Source organism: Myotis davidii, unplaced genomic scaffold (assembly GCF_000327345.1).
Source record: "Myotis davidii unplaced genomic scaffold, ASM32734v1 scaffold1029, whole genome shotgun sequence".
Taxonomy (NCBI): Eukaryota; Metazoa; Chordata; class Mammalia; order Chiroptera; family Vespertilionidae; genus Myotis; species Myotis davidii.
Window position 1 is genome coordinate 152,677 of NW_006300362.1, and position 12,909 is coordinate 165,585.

The 12,909-nt window shown below is 36.9% G+C and overlaps 1 protein-coding gene and 1 long non-coding RNA gene across 3 annotated transcripts in view; both read right to left on the minus strand.

The window, feature by feature from the left end:
* The window catches only part of PLSCR4 (phospholipid scramblase 4), a 51,055-nt gene extending 43,542 nt beyond the window's left edge, over positions 1-7,513 (minus strand). For both annotated transcript variants that reach the window (XM_015572408.1, XM_006776637.2), the window contains exons 1-3: positions 7,469-7,513; positions 5,328-5,355; positions 3,648-3,758 (exon numbers count right to left, since the gene is read on the minus strand). In XM_015572408.1, the coding sequence (XP_015427894.1) occupies positions 3,648-3,758; positions 5,328-5,334 (118 nt within the window). In that variant the 5' untranslated portion in view covers positions 5,335-5,355; positions 7,469-7,513. The remainder of the gene's footprint in view (positions 1-3,647; positions 3,759-5,327; positions 5,356-7,468) is intronic.
* A 39-nt stretch (positions 7,514-7,552) lies between these two features.
* Positions 7,553-12,909, minus strand: part of LOC107185126 — a 20,421-nt gene continuing 15,064 nt past the window's right edge. The window contains exon 3 of the long non-coding RNA XR_001516040.1: positions 7,553-7,590. This is a non-coding gene — a long non-coding RNA (uncharacterized LOC107185126). The remainder of the gene's footprint in view (positions 7,591-12,909) is intronic.

Below are 12,909 nucleotides of genomic sequence, written 5' to 3' on the forward strand. Positions count from 1 at the left end.
AAATGGAAAAAATACAAAAATAAAAATATATGGACAAAATATCCTCAGGTGAGGATTAACAACAATAACGAAAAGAATATGTTCTTAATTGACACCTAGTAAATTACTTGGCACCCTGTAGTCAGTCAATATTTATTGAAACATTCAATTAATTAATTTTGATTTCAGTTTGTAAATATATATATTATATATATATTTAATTCTTTATTGTTTAAAGTATTGCATAAGTCTCCTTTTCCACACCCCACCATTGACCTTTCCCTGGTCATTTTCACCCCCACTCTCACCCCAGCACATGCCCTCATCTTCCCTACTGTCTGTGTCCATGGGTTATGCTTATATTCATGCATACAAGTCATTTGGTTGATCTCTCACACCCTCACCCCGCTCCCTGCCTTCCCACTGAGGTTGGATGGTCTGTTTCATGCTTCTATGTCTCTGGACCTATTTTAGTTCATCACTTTATTTTGTTCATTATATTCCACAAGTGTGTGAGATCATGTGATATTTATCTTTCTCTGACTGACTTATTTCACTTAGCATAGTGCTGCCCAGGTCCATCCATGCTGTTGAATATGGTAAGAGTTACTTACTTTTTATTGTTTAAAGTATTACATAAGTCTCCCTTTTGCCCCATTGACCTCTCCACAGCCACTCCCTCCCCCAGCACCTGCCCTAACCCTCCTAGTGTCCATTGGTTATGCTCATATGCATGCATACAAGTCCCTAGGTTGATCTCTTACCCCCTCACACCCCGCCTTCCCTCATAGGTTGGACAGTCTGTTCGATGCTTCTATGACTCTGGTTATATTTTTGTTCATCAGTTTATGTTGTTCATTATATTCCATAAATGAGTGAGATCATGTGATATTTATCTTTCATCTGACTGGCTTATTTCCTTAGCATAATGCTTTCCAGCTCCATCCATGCTGTTGCAAATGGTAAGAGTTCCTTCTTTTTCAGCAGCATAGTATTCCACTGTGTAGATGTACCACAGTTTTCTAATACACTCATATGCTGATGGGCACTTAGGCTGTTTCCAAATCTTAGCTATTGTAAATTGTGCTGCTATGAATATAGGGGTGCATATATCCTTTCTGATTGGTGTTTCTATTTTCTTGGGATATATTCCCAGAAGTGAGATTATTGGATCAAATGGAAGTTCCATTTTTAATTTTTTGAGGAAAAGCCTTACTGTTTTCCACAGTGGCTGCATCAGTCTGCATTCCCACCAGCAATACAAAAAGGTTCCTTTTTCTTCACATCTTGGCCAGCATTTGTCATTTGTTGATTTGTTGATGATAGTCCTTCTGACAGGTGTGAGATGGTACCTCATTGTTGTTTTGATTTGCATCTCTTGAATGATTAGTGACTTTGAGCACGTTTTCATATGTCCCTTGGCCTTCTGTATGTCCTCTTTTGGAGAGTGTCTAGATAGGTACTTTGCCCACTTTTTGATTGGATTGTTTATCTTCCTTTTGTTAAGTTGTATGAGTTCCCTATAAATTTTGGAGATTAAATCCTTATCAGATATAACATTGGCAAATATGTTCTCCCATAAAGTGAGCTTTTCTTGTTGTTTTGTTGATGGTTTCTTTCACTGTGCAGAAGCTATTTACTTTGAGGTAGTCTCCTTAGATTCCATTGCTCTAGGAGCTGAATCAGTAAAAATATTGAAAGGACATATGTCTGACATTTTGCTGCCTATGGATTCTTCTAAAACTTTTATGGTTTCCCATCTTATGTTTATCCATTTTGAGTTTATTTTTGTGTATGGTGGAAGTTGGTGGTCTAAGTTTCATTTTTTTGCATGTATCTGTCCAATTTGTCCATCATCTTTTATTGATGAGACTTTGCTGGAGTCCACTCATTGTCTTCACTAGCTGAGAGACTTGCCTTGACTCTACTGTATGCTCTTGCCTCCTTTGTCAAATATTAAATGAGCATAATGGCTTGGGTCAATTTCTAGGTTCTCTGTTCTGTTCCACTGGTCTATATGTCTGTTGTACCAGTACCAGGCAGTTTTGAGAACAGTGGCTTTGTAGGGTATCTGGTCTTGTGATCGTCCAACTTTGTTCTTCTTTCTCAAGACTGCTACAGCTATTTGGAGTCATTTTATTCCAGATGAATTTTTGGAGAGTTTGTTCTATGTTTTTGAAATATGCCATTGGTATTTTAATGGAGATTGCACTGAATCTATAGATTGCTTTGGTAAGTAAGGACATTTTAAAAAGTTGATTTTACCAATCCATGAACGTGGTATATTCCTCCATTTGTTTGTCTTCCTCTATATCTTTTCTCAGTGTCCTGTAATTTTCTGAGGACAGGTCCTTTATCTCTTTGGTTACACTTATTCCTAGGTATCTTAATTTTTTTTGTTGCAATGGCTAAATGGGTTTTTTTTTTCAGTTTCTCCTTCTTTGAGTTCATTATTGGTGTATAAAAAAGCCACAGACTGCTGGGTGTTAATTTTGTATCCTGCTACATTGCTGAATCCATTTATTAAGTCTAGTAGTTTTTTGACTGAGTCTTTAGGGTTTTCTATGTACAATTTCTTGTCAAGAATAATGACAGTTTTATTTCTTTTCCAATTTGGTTGCCTTTTGTTTCTTCTTTTGTCTGATCACTATGGCTACCACTGCCAGTACTCTGTCAAAAAGGAGTGGTGAAAGTGGGCAGACCTGTCTTGTTCCTGTTCTTAGGGGAAATAGTTCTGGTTTTTGCCCATTGAGTATTATGTTGGCTGTAGGTTTGCCATATAAGGCTTTTACTATGTTGAGTTATTATCCCTCTCTTCCCCTTTGCTGAGAGTTTTTATCAGGAAAGGTTGTTGAATTTTGTCAAATGCCTTTTCTGCATTAATTGATATGATTATTTGACTTTTATCTCTCAATTTGTTTATGTGAGGTACCACATTTATTGATTTACAGATATTGTACCAGCCTTGCATCCCTGGAATAAATCCCACTTGGTCATGGTGTATGATCTTTCTAATGTAATGCTGGATCAAGTTTGCTAGAATTTTGTTGAAGATTTTAGCATCTATGTTCATCAGGGATATTGGCCTGTAATTCTCTTTCTTTATAGTGTCTTTATATGTTTTGGGGATTAGGGTATTGTTGGATTCATAGAAAGAGCTTGAAAGTGTGCCTTCCTCTTGCATTTTTTGGAATAGCCTGAGGAGGATAGGTTTTAGTTATTCTTTGAATGTTTGTATATTCTTTGTATGAATTTTTATTGATTTCAGATAGGAAGAGAGAGAGAGAGGGAGAGAGGGAGAGAGAGAGAGAGAGAGAGAGAGAGAGAGAGAGAGAGAGAGAGAGAGAGAGAGAGAGAGAGAGAGAAACAGAGAGAAACATCAGTGCTGAGAGAGAATCATTGTTCGGCTGCCTCATGCTTGCCTGGCCTGTAACCTGAGCATATACCCTAACCAGAATTGAACTGTGACCTCCTGGTCAAAACTCACCCACAGAGCCTCATCGGCTAAACATTATTTGTGCTTTTATTTTATTTGTTCTACCACCATTTATCCCCTCTTTGGCTGCTTCCACCTCCACCCACTGCCCTAATTATTTTTTAAAAGCAATCTTAAATATTAGTATAATTGTCTGGAGAGAGGAAAAATCCTTTCTGAATATTCAACATACCTGGTACAAAATGGGAATTATAGTCTGGAGGGGCATCAGGTCTTGGATCAGGTGACTTTAATTGATTTCCCATTTCATCTGTAGGTTGCTTAGGGGCTGTGGGGACTACACCTTTGGGGAAAGATAAGGCACATGATTTACAATGGAAAAGATAATATAACAGAATACATTCACTTTTTCTTGTTGGCATGCACTATTGCATATAATCAATAAGTAATACACTCATATTTCATACAAAAATCATAATTCATAAGTATATTAAATATCAACCTATTATAGTATTCGATAAATTTTCAGGCTGAATATGGATTAAAAATGAAAATATTAAACCATTGTGCTATGATCAAAGCAAGGAACTTTCAGGCTACTAGCTTCAGCTGTTCTGATGTGATTCCTACCTACATAACTTCCTTTCACAGTGTCAAAAATTCTTTTTCATAGTATGTAAAGTCATATATAGAGTGAATCGGATTTTTCATAAATCCATTTTGGAAAATGGCTGTTTGAATAAATTCAAAACATAACACGATAAATACTTAGTAAATTCAAAACAGAGCATGATGAATACTAAATGATTTAAAAGCCAGTGGTGACATATGCAGTTCAATTAGAGGTGGTTTAGTCAACATCTCCAGGCATTCACACTCTGCCCTATTCATCTTGAAAGATCTAAGTCACCCTGATTGCTTCAAGGGAGTACTGAAGTCACTTTTCCTCTTGCTGAAATCAGAGAACCTTTTCATTGGTCTCACTATAAGGAAAAGTTCTGAATCTCTTAACTAACTGACTTTTATCTAAAAACAATCAAACTCTCTCTCACACACACACACACACACACACACACACACACACACACACACAAATCCCATAAACAGTGTGTGTCTCTCCTTGTATCATGTCTTGCATTGCATGAAAATGCAGGTGCTACTTTTGAGCCCTCCTCTATGAAGACAGGCTGCTGTCACAGGCTTTTTATTACTACCTCTCTTTGCAGAGTTACTTTTCTACCTGTATTTTTCTTTATCCAAATTTCCCCACATACTTTAGAGATCTTTCCACACATATATGCCAATGTAAATCCCTTTTAACCCTTTTTTGTTAAAGATAGAAAGGAGTGCTCATATGTATAAATAAGTATACGTACATGAATTTATACTCTCCAAATACTTAATAAAAAAAATTCAAAATGAAATAAACTTCAAACAATTTTTAAAAAATCTTCACTGAGGATACATTTTTATTTTTTAAATTATTATTATTTTCTAATTCTCACTTGAGGATATTTTTCCATTGATTTTTTTTAGAGCAAATGGAAGGAAAAGGGGGAGAAAGAGACACATCAATTGGTTGCCTCCTGTGTGGTCCCCAACTGGGAGCGAGGATAATAAAGCCTGCAACCAAGGTATGTGCCTTTGACCGGAATCAAACCTGAAGCCCTTCAATCTAAGGTCCAACACTCTGTCCATTGAGCCATATAGCCAGGGCAAAATCTATAATTTTTAAGGAAAGCAATCACAAAATTCACATTTGGAGGCTAGGGGACTGTCTAGGGCGGGGGAAAAAATGGACACATATGTAATACCCTTTGTAATAAAAAATAAAATTTGGAAAAAAAAAAAACAAAAAACAAAATTCACATTTGAAAATAAAGCATATTAAAACTTACTCACAAAAACTTACCTGACATTTTGAGGTATTCCAATTAATCCTGAAAAATAAAACATTTCATACTTTAAAAACATACTTATTATTACTACTTAGTAATACATGTAACAAGTTCAGTGATTCTTTTAGCCGCTAGTTACCTTTCACTCATACCTTCATTAGTTCAAAAATGTTTACTGAGCACCTATTATGTACCAGGTACTATTATAGATGTTGAAAATATAGCAGTAAACCAGATGGACACACTGCTGGACATTATATTCAGGTGGAATGAGATTTAAAAATCCTATCTAATAATAGACAAACATGGTAATTAACTGTACCTCTGACATGCTTCCCATTGGCTAATCAGGGTGATATGCAAATTATCTGCCAACCAAGATGGCGGCTGGCAGCCAGGCAGCTGAAGCGAACAGGAGGCTTGCTTGCTCCTGTGATGGAGGAAGCCAAGGTTACCCACCAGCCGCCGCCGCCCAGCTCAGAGCTGCACTCTAAGCAACTATGTTGCAATTATAGAAGCTAAACAACCCCCAGAAACCTGCTATCAGCCAGCCGGGCCTAAGTCACCCACCACCTGGAAATGGTCCTCAGCCCCTCACCCAGGTTGGCCAGGCACCCCAGTGGGGACCCCCACCCTGAAGGGGGTGTGACCAGCTGCAAACAGCCATCAGCCCCTCACCCAGGCTGGCCAGGCACCCAAGCGGGACCCCGATCCTGATCCGGGACACCCTTCAGGGCAAACCAGTCGGCCCCCACCCATGCACCAGGCCTCTATCCTATATAGTAAGAGGGTAATATGAAAACTGACCCTAACAGCAGAAAGACTGGGAATGACTATGACAAACACTGACCACCAGGGGGCAGACACTCAATGCAGGAGCTGCCCTCTGGTGGTCAGGGCGCTTTCACATGGGAGCTCTGCTCAGCAACAAGCTAGGCTGATGGCTGCCAGTACAGCGGTGGTGTGGGAGCCTCTCCTGCCTCCTCAGCAGCGCTAAGGATGTCTGACTGCAGTTTAGGCCTGCTCCCGGCTGGCAAGTGGACATCCCCCCAGGGCTGCCAGAGGGATGTCTGATTGCCATCTTAGGCCCAATCCCCCGGGGAGCGGGCCTAAGTCTGCAGGTGGTCATCCCCTGAGCGGTCCCAGACTGCAAGAGGGCACAGGCTGGGCTGAGGGACCCCACCTTCCTCCCTCCCGCCAGTGCACAAATTTTTGTGCACCGGGCCTCTAGTATGTCAATAAATATTTAAGATTAAATTTAGATATTTCAGTTATGAAGTAAAAAGTTTAAGAAAAACATGAGAGTCAGGGTAACCCTCTCTCAGAATATGACCTTTGAACTATTTGAACTATGAATGGAGACACTACACCAAAAATATGGGAGAAAAGATCCAGAAAGACAGAAAAGTAAGGACAAAGGCCCTGGTGTGCCACTGAGCTTAGAATACTCAAGGGAGAGAAAGACGTCATGTTTGGAACATAGTGAATGAAATAAACAACAAAAAACAAAACAATGAATGAAGACAGAGGTCTGATCAGACCTAAAGAGCATAGCAAAATGTTTGGAATTTGTTTAATTGCAGTGGAATGATCAGATCTGACACATATTTTACCTTTCTTTTATTTTTTTCCATCACCTTTTATCACCCTCATACCCTCTTCCACCTCCACCCATCCTTCTACACCCCCACAAAAACCACACTGTTGTTCATGAGTTATCTTTCTTTTTTCTCAATCCCTCCAATCCCCAGCATACCTCCCCTGACCAGAGTGGTCTGCCTGTTCTCTATTAGTCTGTCTCTATTTTGCTTGGTAGTTCAGTTTGCTCATTATATTCTACATATGAGTGAAATCATATGGTACTTGTCTTTCTCTAATTGGCTTATTTCACTTAGCATAATGTTCTCCAGGTCCATCCATGCTGTCCCAAAAGTTAAATTTTTCTTTTTTACCAGAGTAGTATTTCATTGTGTAAATGTACTATTGCTTTTTTACTTTTTAAATAATGGTTGTTTTAAAATGTATTTTTAATGATTTCAGAGAGGAAGGGAGGAGAGATAGATAAACATCAATAATGAGAGAGAATCATTGATCGGCTGTCTCCTAAACACCCCACACTGGGGATCAAGCCCACCACCTGGGCATACGCTCTTACCTGGAATTGAACCGTGGCCTCTTGGTTCATAGGTTTTTCCAGCTGGTTCCACTGCTTTTTTATCCACTCATCTACTGATGGACACATGGGCTGCTTCCAAGTCTTGCCTATTGTAAATAATGCTGCAATGAACATAGGGGTACATATTTTCTTTTGATTTAGTATTTCAGGTTTCTTTGGCTAAATCCCAGAAGAGTATTCACTGGGTCAAAATGCAGTTACATTTTTAATTTTTTTTTTAATTAACTCCATACTGTTTTCCATAGTGGCTGCACCAACCTGCATTCCCACCAGCAGTGAACTAGTGTTCCCTTTTCTCCACAATCTCACCAACATTTGTTGTTTGTTGATTTATTGATGATAGACATTCTGACAGGTGTGAGGTGGTATCTCATTATGGTTTTAATTTGCATTTCTCTGATGATTACTGATGATGAGCAACTTTAATATATCTATTGACCATCTGTAGGTCCTCTTTGGAGAAATGTCTATTCAGGTCTTTTGTCATATTTTTAAATTGGTTTGAATGTCTTTTTGGTGTTGAGTTTTATAAGTTCTTTATAAATTTTGGATATTAACCCCTTATCAGATGTATCACTGGCAAATATGTTCTATTCAGTGGTTTGTCTTTACATTTCATTGATGGTTTCCTATGCTGTGCAAGAACTCTTTACTTTGATGTAGTCCAATCTGATTTTTTTTGTTTCCTTTGCCTGAGGCAATATATCAGAAAAAATATTGTTAGGAGAAATGCCCAAGATTTTACTGCCTATGCTTTCTTAAAGGATTTTTATGGTTTCTAGTCTAAAATTTAAGTCTTTAATCCATTTTGAGTTTATTATTGTGTGTGGTGTAAGGTGGTCTAGTTTCATTTTTTACACATATATATCCAATTTTCCAACACCATGTCATTGAATAGACTATTTTCAGTCCATTGTATGTTTCTACCTCCTTTGTCAAATATTAATGGACTATAAAGGTATGGCTTTCTTTCTGTTACATTCTATTGATCTATATGTATATTTTTATGCTAGTGCCATGCTGTTTTGATTACTATAATTTGATATCAGGTAGGGTGATTCCTACAACCTTGTTCTTCTTTCTCAAGATTGCTGTTGCTATTCATGGTCTTTTTTAGTTCCATACAAATTTTTGAAACACCTGTTCTAAGTCTGTAGAAATATTCCATTGGTATTTTCTTAGGAATTGAATTCAATCTGTAGATTGCTTTTGGTTAGTATGTATAACTTAATGATGTTAATTCTTCCTATCCATGAACAAGATATATGCTTCTACTTATTTCTATCTTCCTCAATTTCTTTCTTCAGTGTCTCATAATTTTCTGAGTACAGGTCTTTTACATCCTTGATTAAATTTATTCCCAGGTATTTTACTTTTTTTAAGCAATTGTGAGAGAGATTTTTGTTTGTTTCTCTTTCTGACAGTTCATTATTGGTGTATAAAAATGTAATTGATTTCTGGATATTTATTATATATTCTGCTACTTTACTGAATTCATATAAATTTAAGGTTTTGGTAAAATTTCCAGCACTATGTTGAGTAAGAGTGGTGAAAGAGTGGATTCCTTTCTTGTGCCTAATCGTGGATACCTCTTTCTTGTGCCTAATCTTAAGAGAAACGCTTTTAGTTATTGCCCATTGAGTAAGACATTGGCTGTAGGCTTGTCATACACGACCTTTATTATTTTGAGATATGTTCTCTATATTCCCACTGTGGTAAGAGTTTACATAATAAAAGGGTGATTTTATCAAGTGCTTTTTCTGTACCTATAGATATGATCATGTTATTTTTATGCTTCATTTTGTTTATGTGGTGTATCATGTTTATTGATTTGCATATATTGTACCAACTTTGCTTCCCCAGAAAAAAGCCCACTAAATTGGTATATGATCTTTTCAATGTACTGCTGGATCTGGTTTACTAATATTTTGTTGAGAATTTTAATATCTATGTTTGTCAGGGATATTGGCCTATAAATTTTTTTCTCTGTAGTGTCATTATTTGGTTTTGGAATTAGGATAATGCACACCCCGTAATATGACCTTGGGAGTCTTCCTTCCTCTTGAATTACTTTGAATAGTGTGAGAAGAACAGGTGTTAGTTCTTTCATTATTTGGCAAAATTCACCTGTGAAGGCATCCAGTTCAGGACTTTTGTTTGTTGGGTGTTTTTTGAATTACTGCTTCAACTTCATTATTCTTCCTAATTTAGTTTCAGAAGATTGGATGTTTCTAGAAATTTATCTATTTCTCCCAGATTGTCCAATTTGTTGGTATATAGTTTTTCATAATATTTTCTTACAATCCCTTGTATTTCTGTAGAGTCAGTTGTTACTTCTCTTTCACTTCTGGTTTTACTTACTTAGGCCATCTCTCTATTTTCCTTGATAAGTCTGGTTAAAGGTTTGTCATTCTTGTTTATCTTTTCAAAGAACCAGCTCTTGGTTTCACTGACCCTTTGTTCTGATTTTTTCTTTTTTCTTTTAGATGCTATTTCATTTATTTGTGCTTTGATATTGTTTCCTTCCTTCTCCTTACTTTGAGCTTTGCTTGTTCTTCTTTTTCTAGTTCCTTTCAGTGTAAAGTTAGTTTATTTGAGACTTTTCTTGTTTGAGGTAGGAATATAACACCACGATTTTCCCTCCTAAGACTGCTTTTGCTGTGTCCCATAGATTTGGGGTTGTTGTATTCTCATTTTCATTCATTTTAAGGTATTTTTTGATTACTTCCTTTATCTCACTGTTAACCCATTCATTGTTTAGTAACAAGTCATTTAGCCTCCATGTCCTTGTGTGTTTTTCAGTTTTTTTCCCTGTGATTGATTTCTTGTTTTATACGATTATGGTCAGTGAAGATGCTTGATAAGAATTCAATCTTTTGAAATTTATTGAGACTTTTTGTGTCCTAACATCTTGTCTATCTTAGAAAATGTTTCCATGTGCACTTGAAAATAATGTATATTCTGCTGCTTTGGAGTAAAATGCTCTGAAGATATCAATTAAATCCATTTGATCTAGTGTGTCATTTTAGGCTGATCTTTGTTAAAATGTCTTGATGTTGATTACATTTCACTTCATATAAATATCTTTATTCTCTTTAATGGCTGCACCACAATTTATATAACTGTCTGCATAAGGATGAAAATTTAAATTGTTTCTGAATATATGCTATTACAAACAATGCTAAAATAAACCAATATATACTTTTTTGGGTACCTGTATATTAAGTTCTTGGAACCAGAATTACTGGATGAAAGTTTTATGCATATTTATTTTGCTATACATTGCCAAACTGTACTATAAAATATTTAAATCAATTTACATACCAGAAAAATGTGTTACATTACTAACGTGATGATTTATCAAATCTTTTCTCATTGCCAATCTGAAAGGTAAATACATTTTAGTTTTACTTTTCGTATCTTAAGTGAAAAAGGGAATTTTTATTATATGTTTAAAAGTCATTTGTCCACCCAGGCTTCACTCCCCATGTCTGAAACTTGCCTCCCCCAGGCTACGAACCCAGGCAGAACTCAGGCCCAGGATGCAGGATTATCACAGGAAGGAGCATGTTTTTTGTCCAGAGGATAATCTACTCTTTTGGCAGTAGAGGTAAATTCCCAAGACAATTTATTCTTCAAAAATCTTCAGACTCTCAACTTGTGCTGACTACTAAGTGACATCAGAGGAACAGCAGTGTGAGCGATCCCCTTGGAGTTTCAACTATTTCAATAGCTATAATTCAACAAAGGATTCTCTGTTCATGTATAAATATACCATGCACTGAAACAGCTAAAGGTGGGCAAGTGGGAACAAACTGGGGAGGTAAGAATGGAGAAACACTGAGAAAAGCCACAGATGCACCCTGAATCTGGGGGCTTAAGGTGAAGCTGAACCCAATGAGGGGAGGAATCCGGTTGTACCTGGCACCCTCTTCAGCCAGGAGGAGCAGGGATTTAGAGAGCATCCTTGCAAAAGTGGGCAGTACAAGCTAAAACTGACCCCAGTGCCCTTGGCAGGGACACATCACAGAAGTGAGCCACAACTGTCTGGTGCTGGGCATTTTCAGACAGAGATGCAAAGCCATGGAGCCTGACTGCTCATTAACCACCCAGATGCCGTCTCCTTTCACACTTGGTATTGTGTTGTAGAGCACATTATCTTCAGGAAACATAAATGTGGCAGACAGAAGAGTACAGACGGGTCCTAAATCAGGCCCCATGGGAGATTAAAACTCAACTAAAACAAATGACACTTCATTACTTCACTTTTTTTTATCTTCTACTTAAAAAATTATTTTTTTCCATTTTCTTTATTTTTTATTATGTTTATTTTTTATTATCATTATTTCTATTTATACTTATTTTTTAGCCCTTTATTTTTCTTTCGGATTACTCTTCTACATTCTATTTTTACTTTTTTATCATTATTTATCTCATTTTTTCCTTTTTGCCAACCTTTCTTCCTCACTTCTACCTTTTTCATCTTGTTTCTCTTCTCCTATTCCTGTGTTAGTTTTTCTGTCTCTTTTAATTTTACTCCTTTTTAAAAGTTAATCTTTTTTATCTGCTTTATTGATACATTACTATTATAGTAGTCTCTCTTTTACTCATATATCGAATTTCTTCTCCCCTATTCCAAGTCCATGGACCCTTGTCTTTTCTCTTTATGCACTAGCCAATATTTTTCCTTTTCTTGTTGTTCATTTGTTTTTTTGCTTTTGTTTTTATTTTGTACTTTTGTTTTTCCTCTCATCACTTGCTCTCTTCTTCTACTAATAGCTTAATTAGTTTCTTTCACCAAACTCAGGCTTATATGCTCTCTACTATATTCTCCTTTTTCAAATATAGATGAATACATAAATAGGTTAAACAAAGGGGAAATTTTTTTTCTGGTATAAACATATATATATATGTATATATGTACATATATGTATATATGTACGTATTTTGTTCTTTTTACTTTTATTCTTATTGTGGACGAAAGGGGCCACATGCTGACCTAACAAGCTCAGGGGAGGCCTGCATGGCAGTTTTGCAGACCTAAAGTAACCACAACGGATGGTCTGAAATTAAACCTTAACTAAAAGCAGTTATGGTGGGCAGTTACATCCTAAGCCGATATCTTCACTGATAAGGTCAACCTTTACTGTAACTGAGCCTATCTGTCTTTTTGCATCTAAGATAACATGTCCTTGGAATGTCTGGGTAACGTGACTTCACTTTTTATGAAGCCCCTGGGGCACAGCCAGGTGTGCTGGGTCTAGGACAGAGACCACAAATTCCTTCATCATCATGTTAATTGTTCCTGCACGCCCCCTAAGTATGTGTCCATCATTTTACTTTTTATCCTATCACAGAGGTTTCCCCGCTTCACCTAATCCCACCTCCTTAAATCTGTCACCAATGAATTTCATGTATAA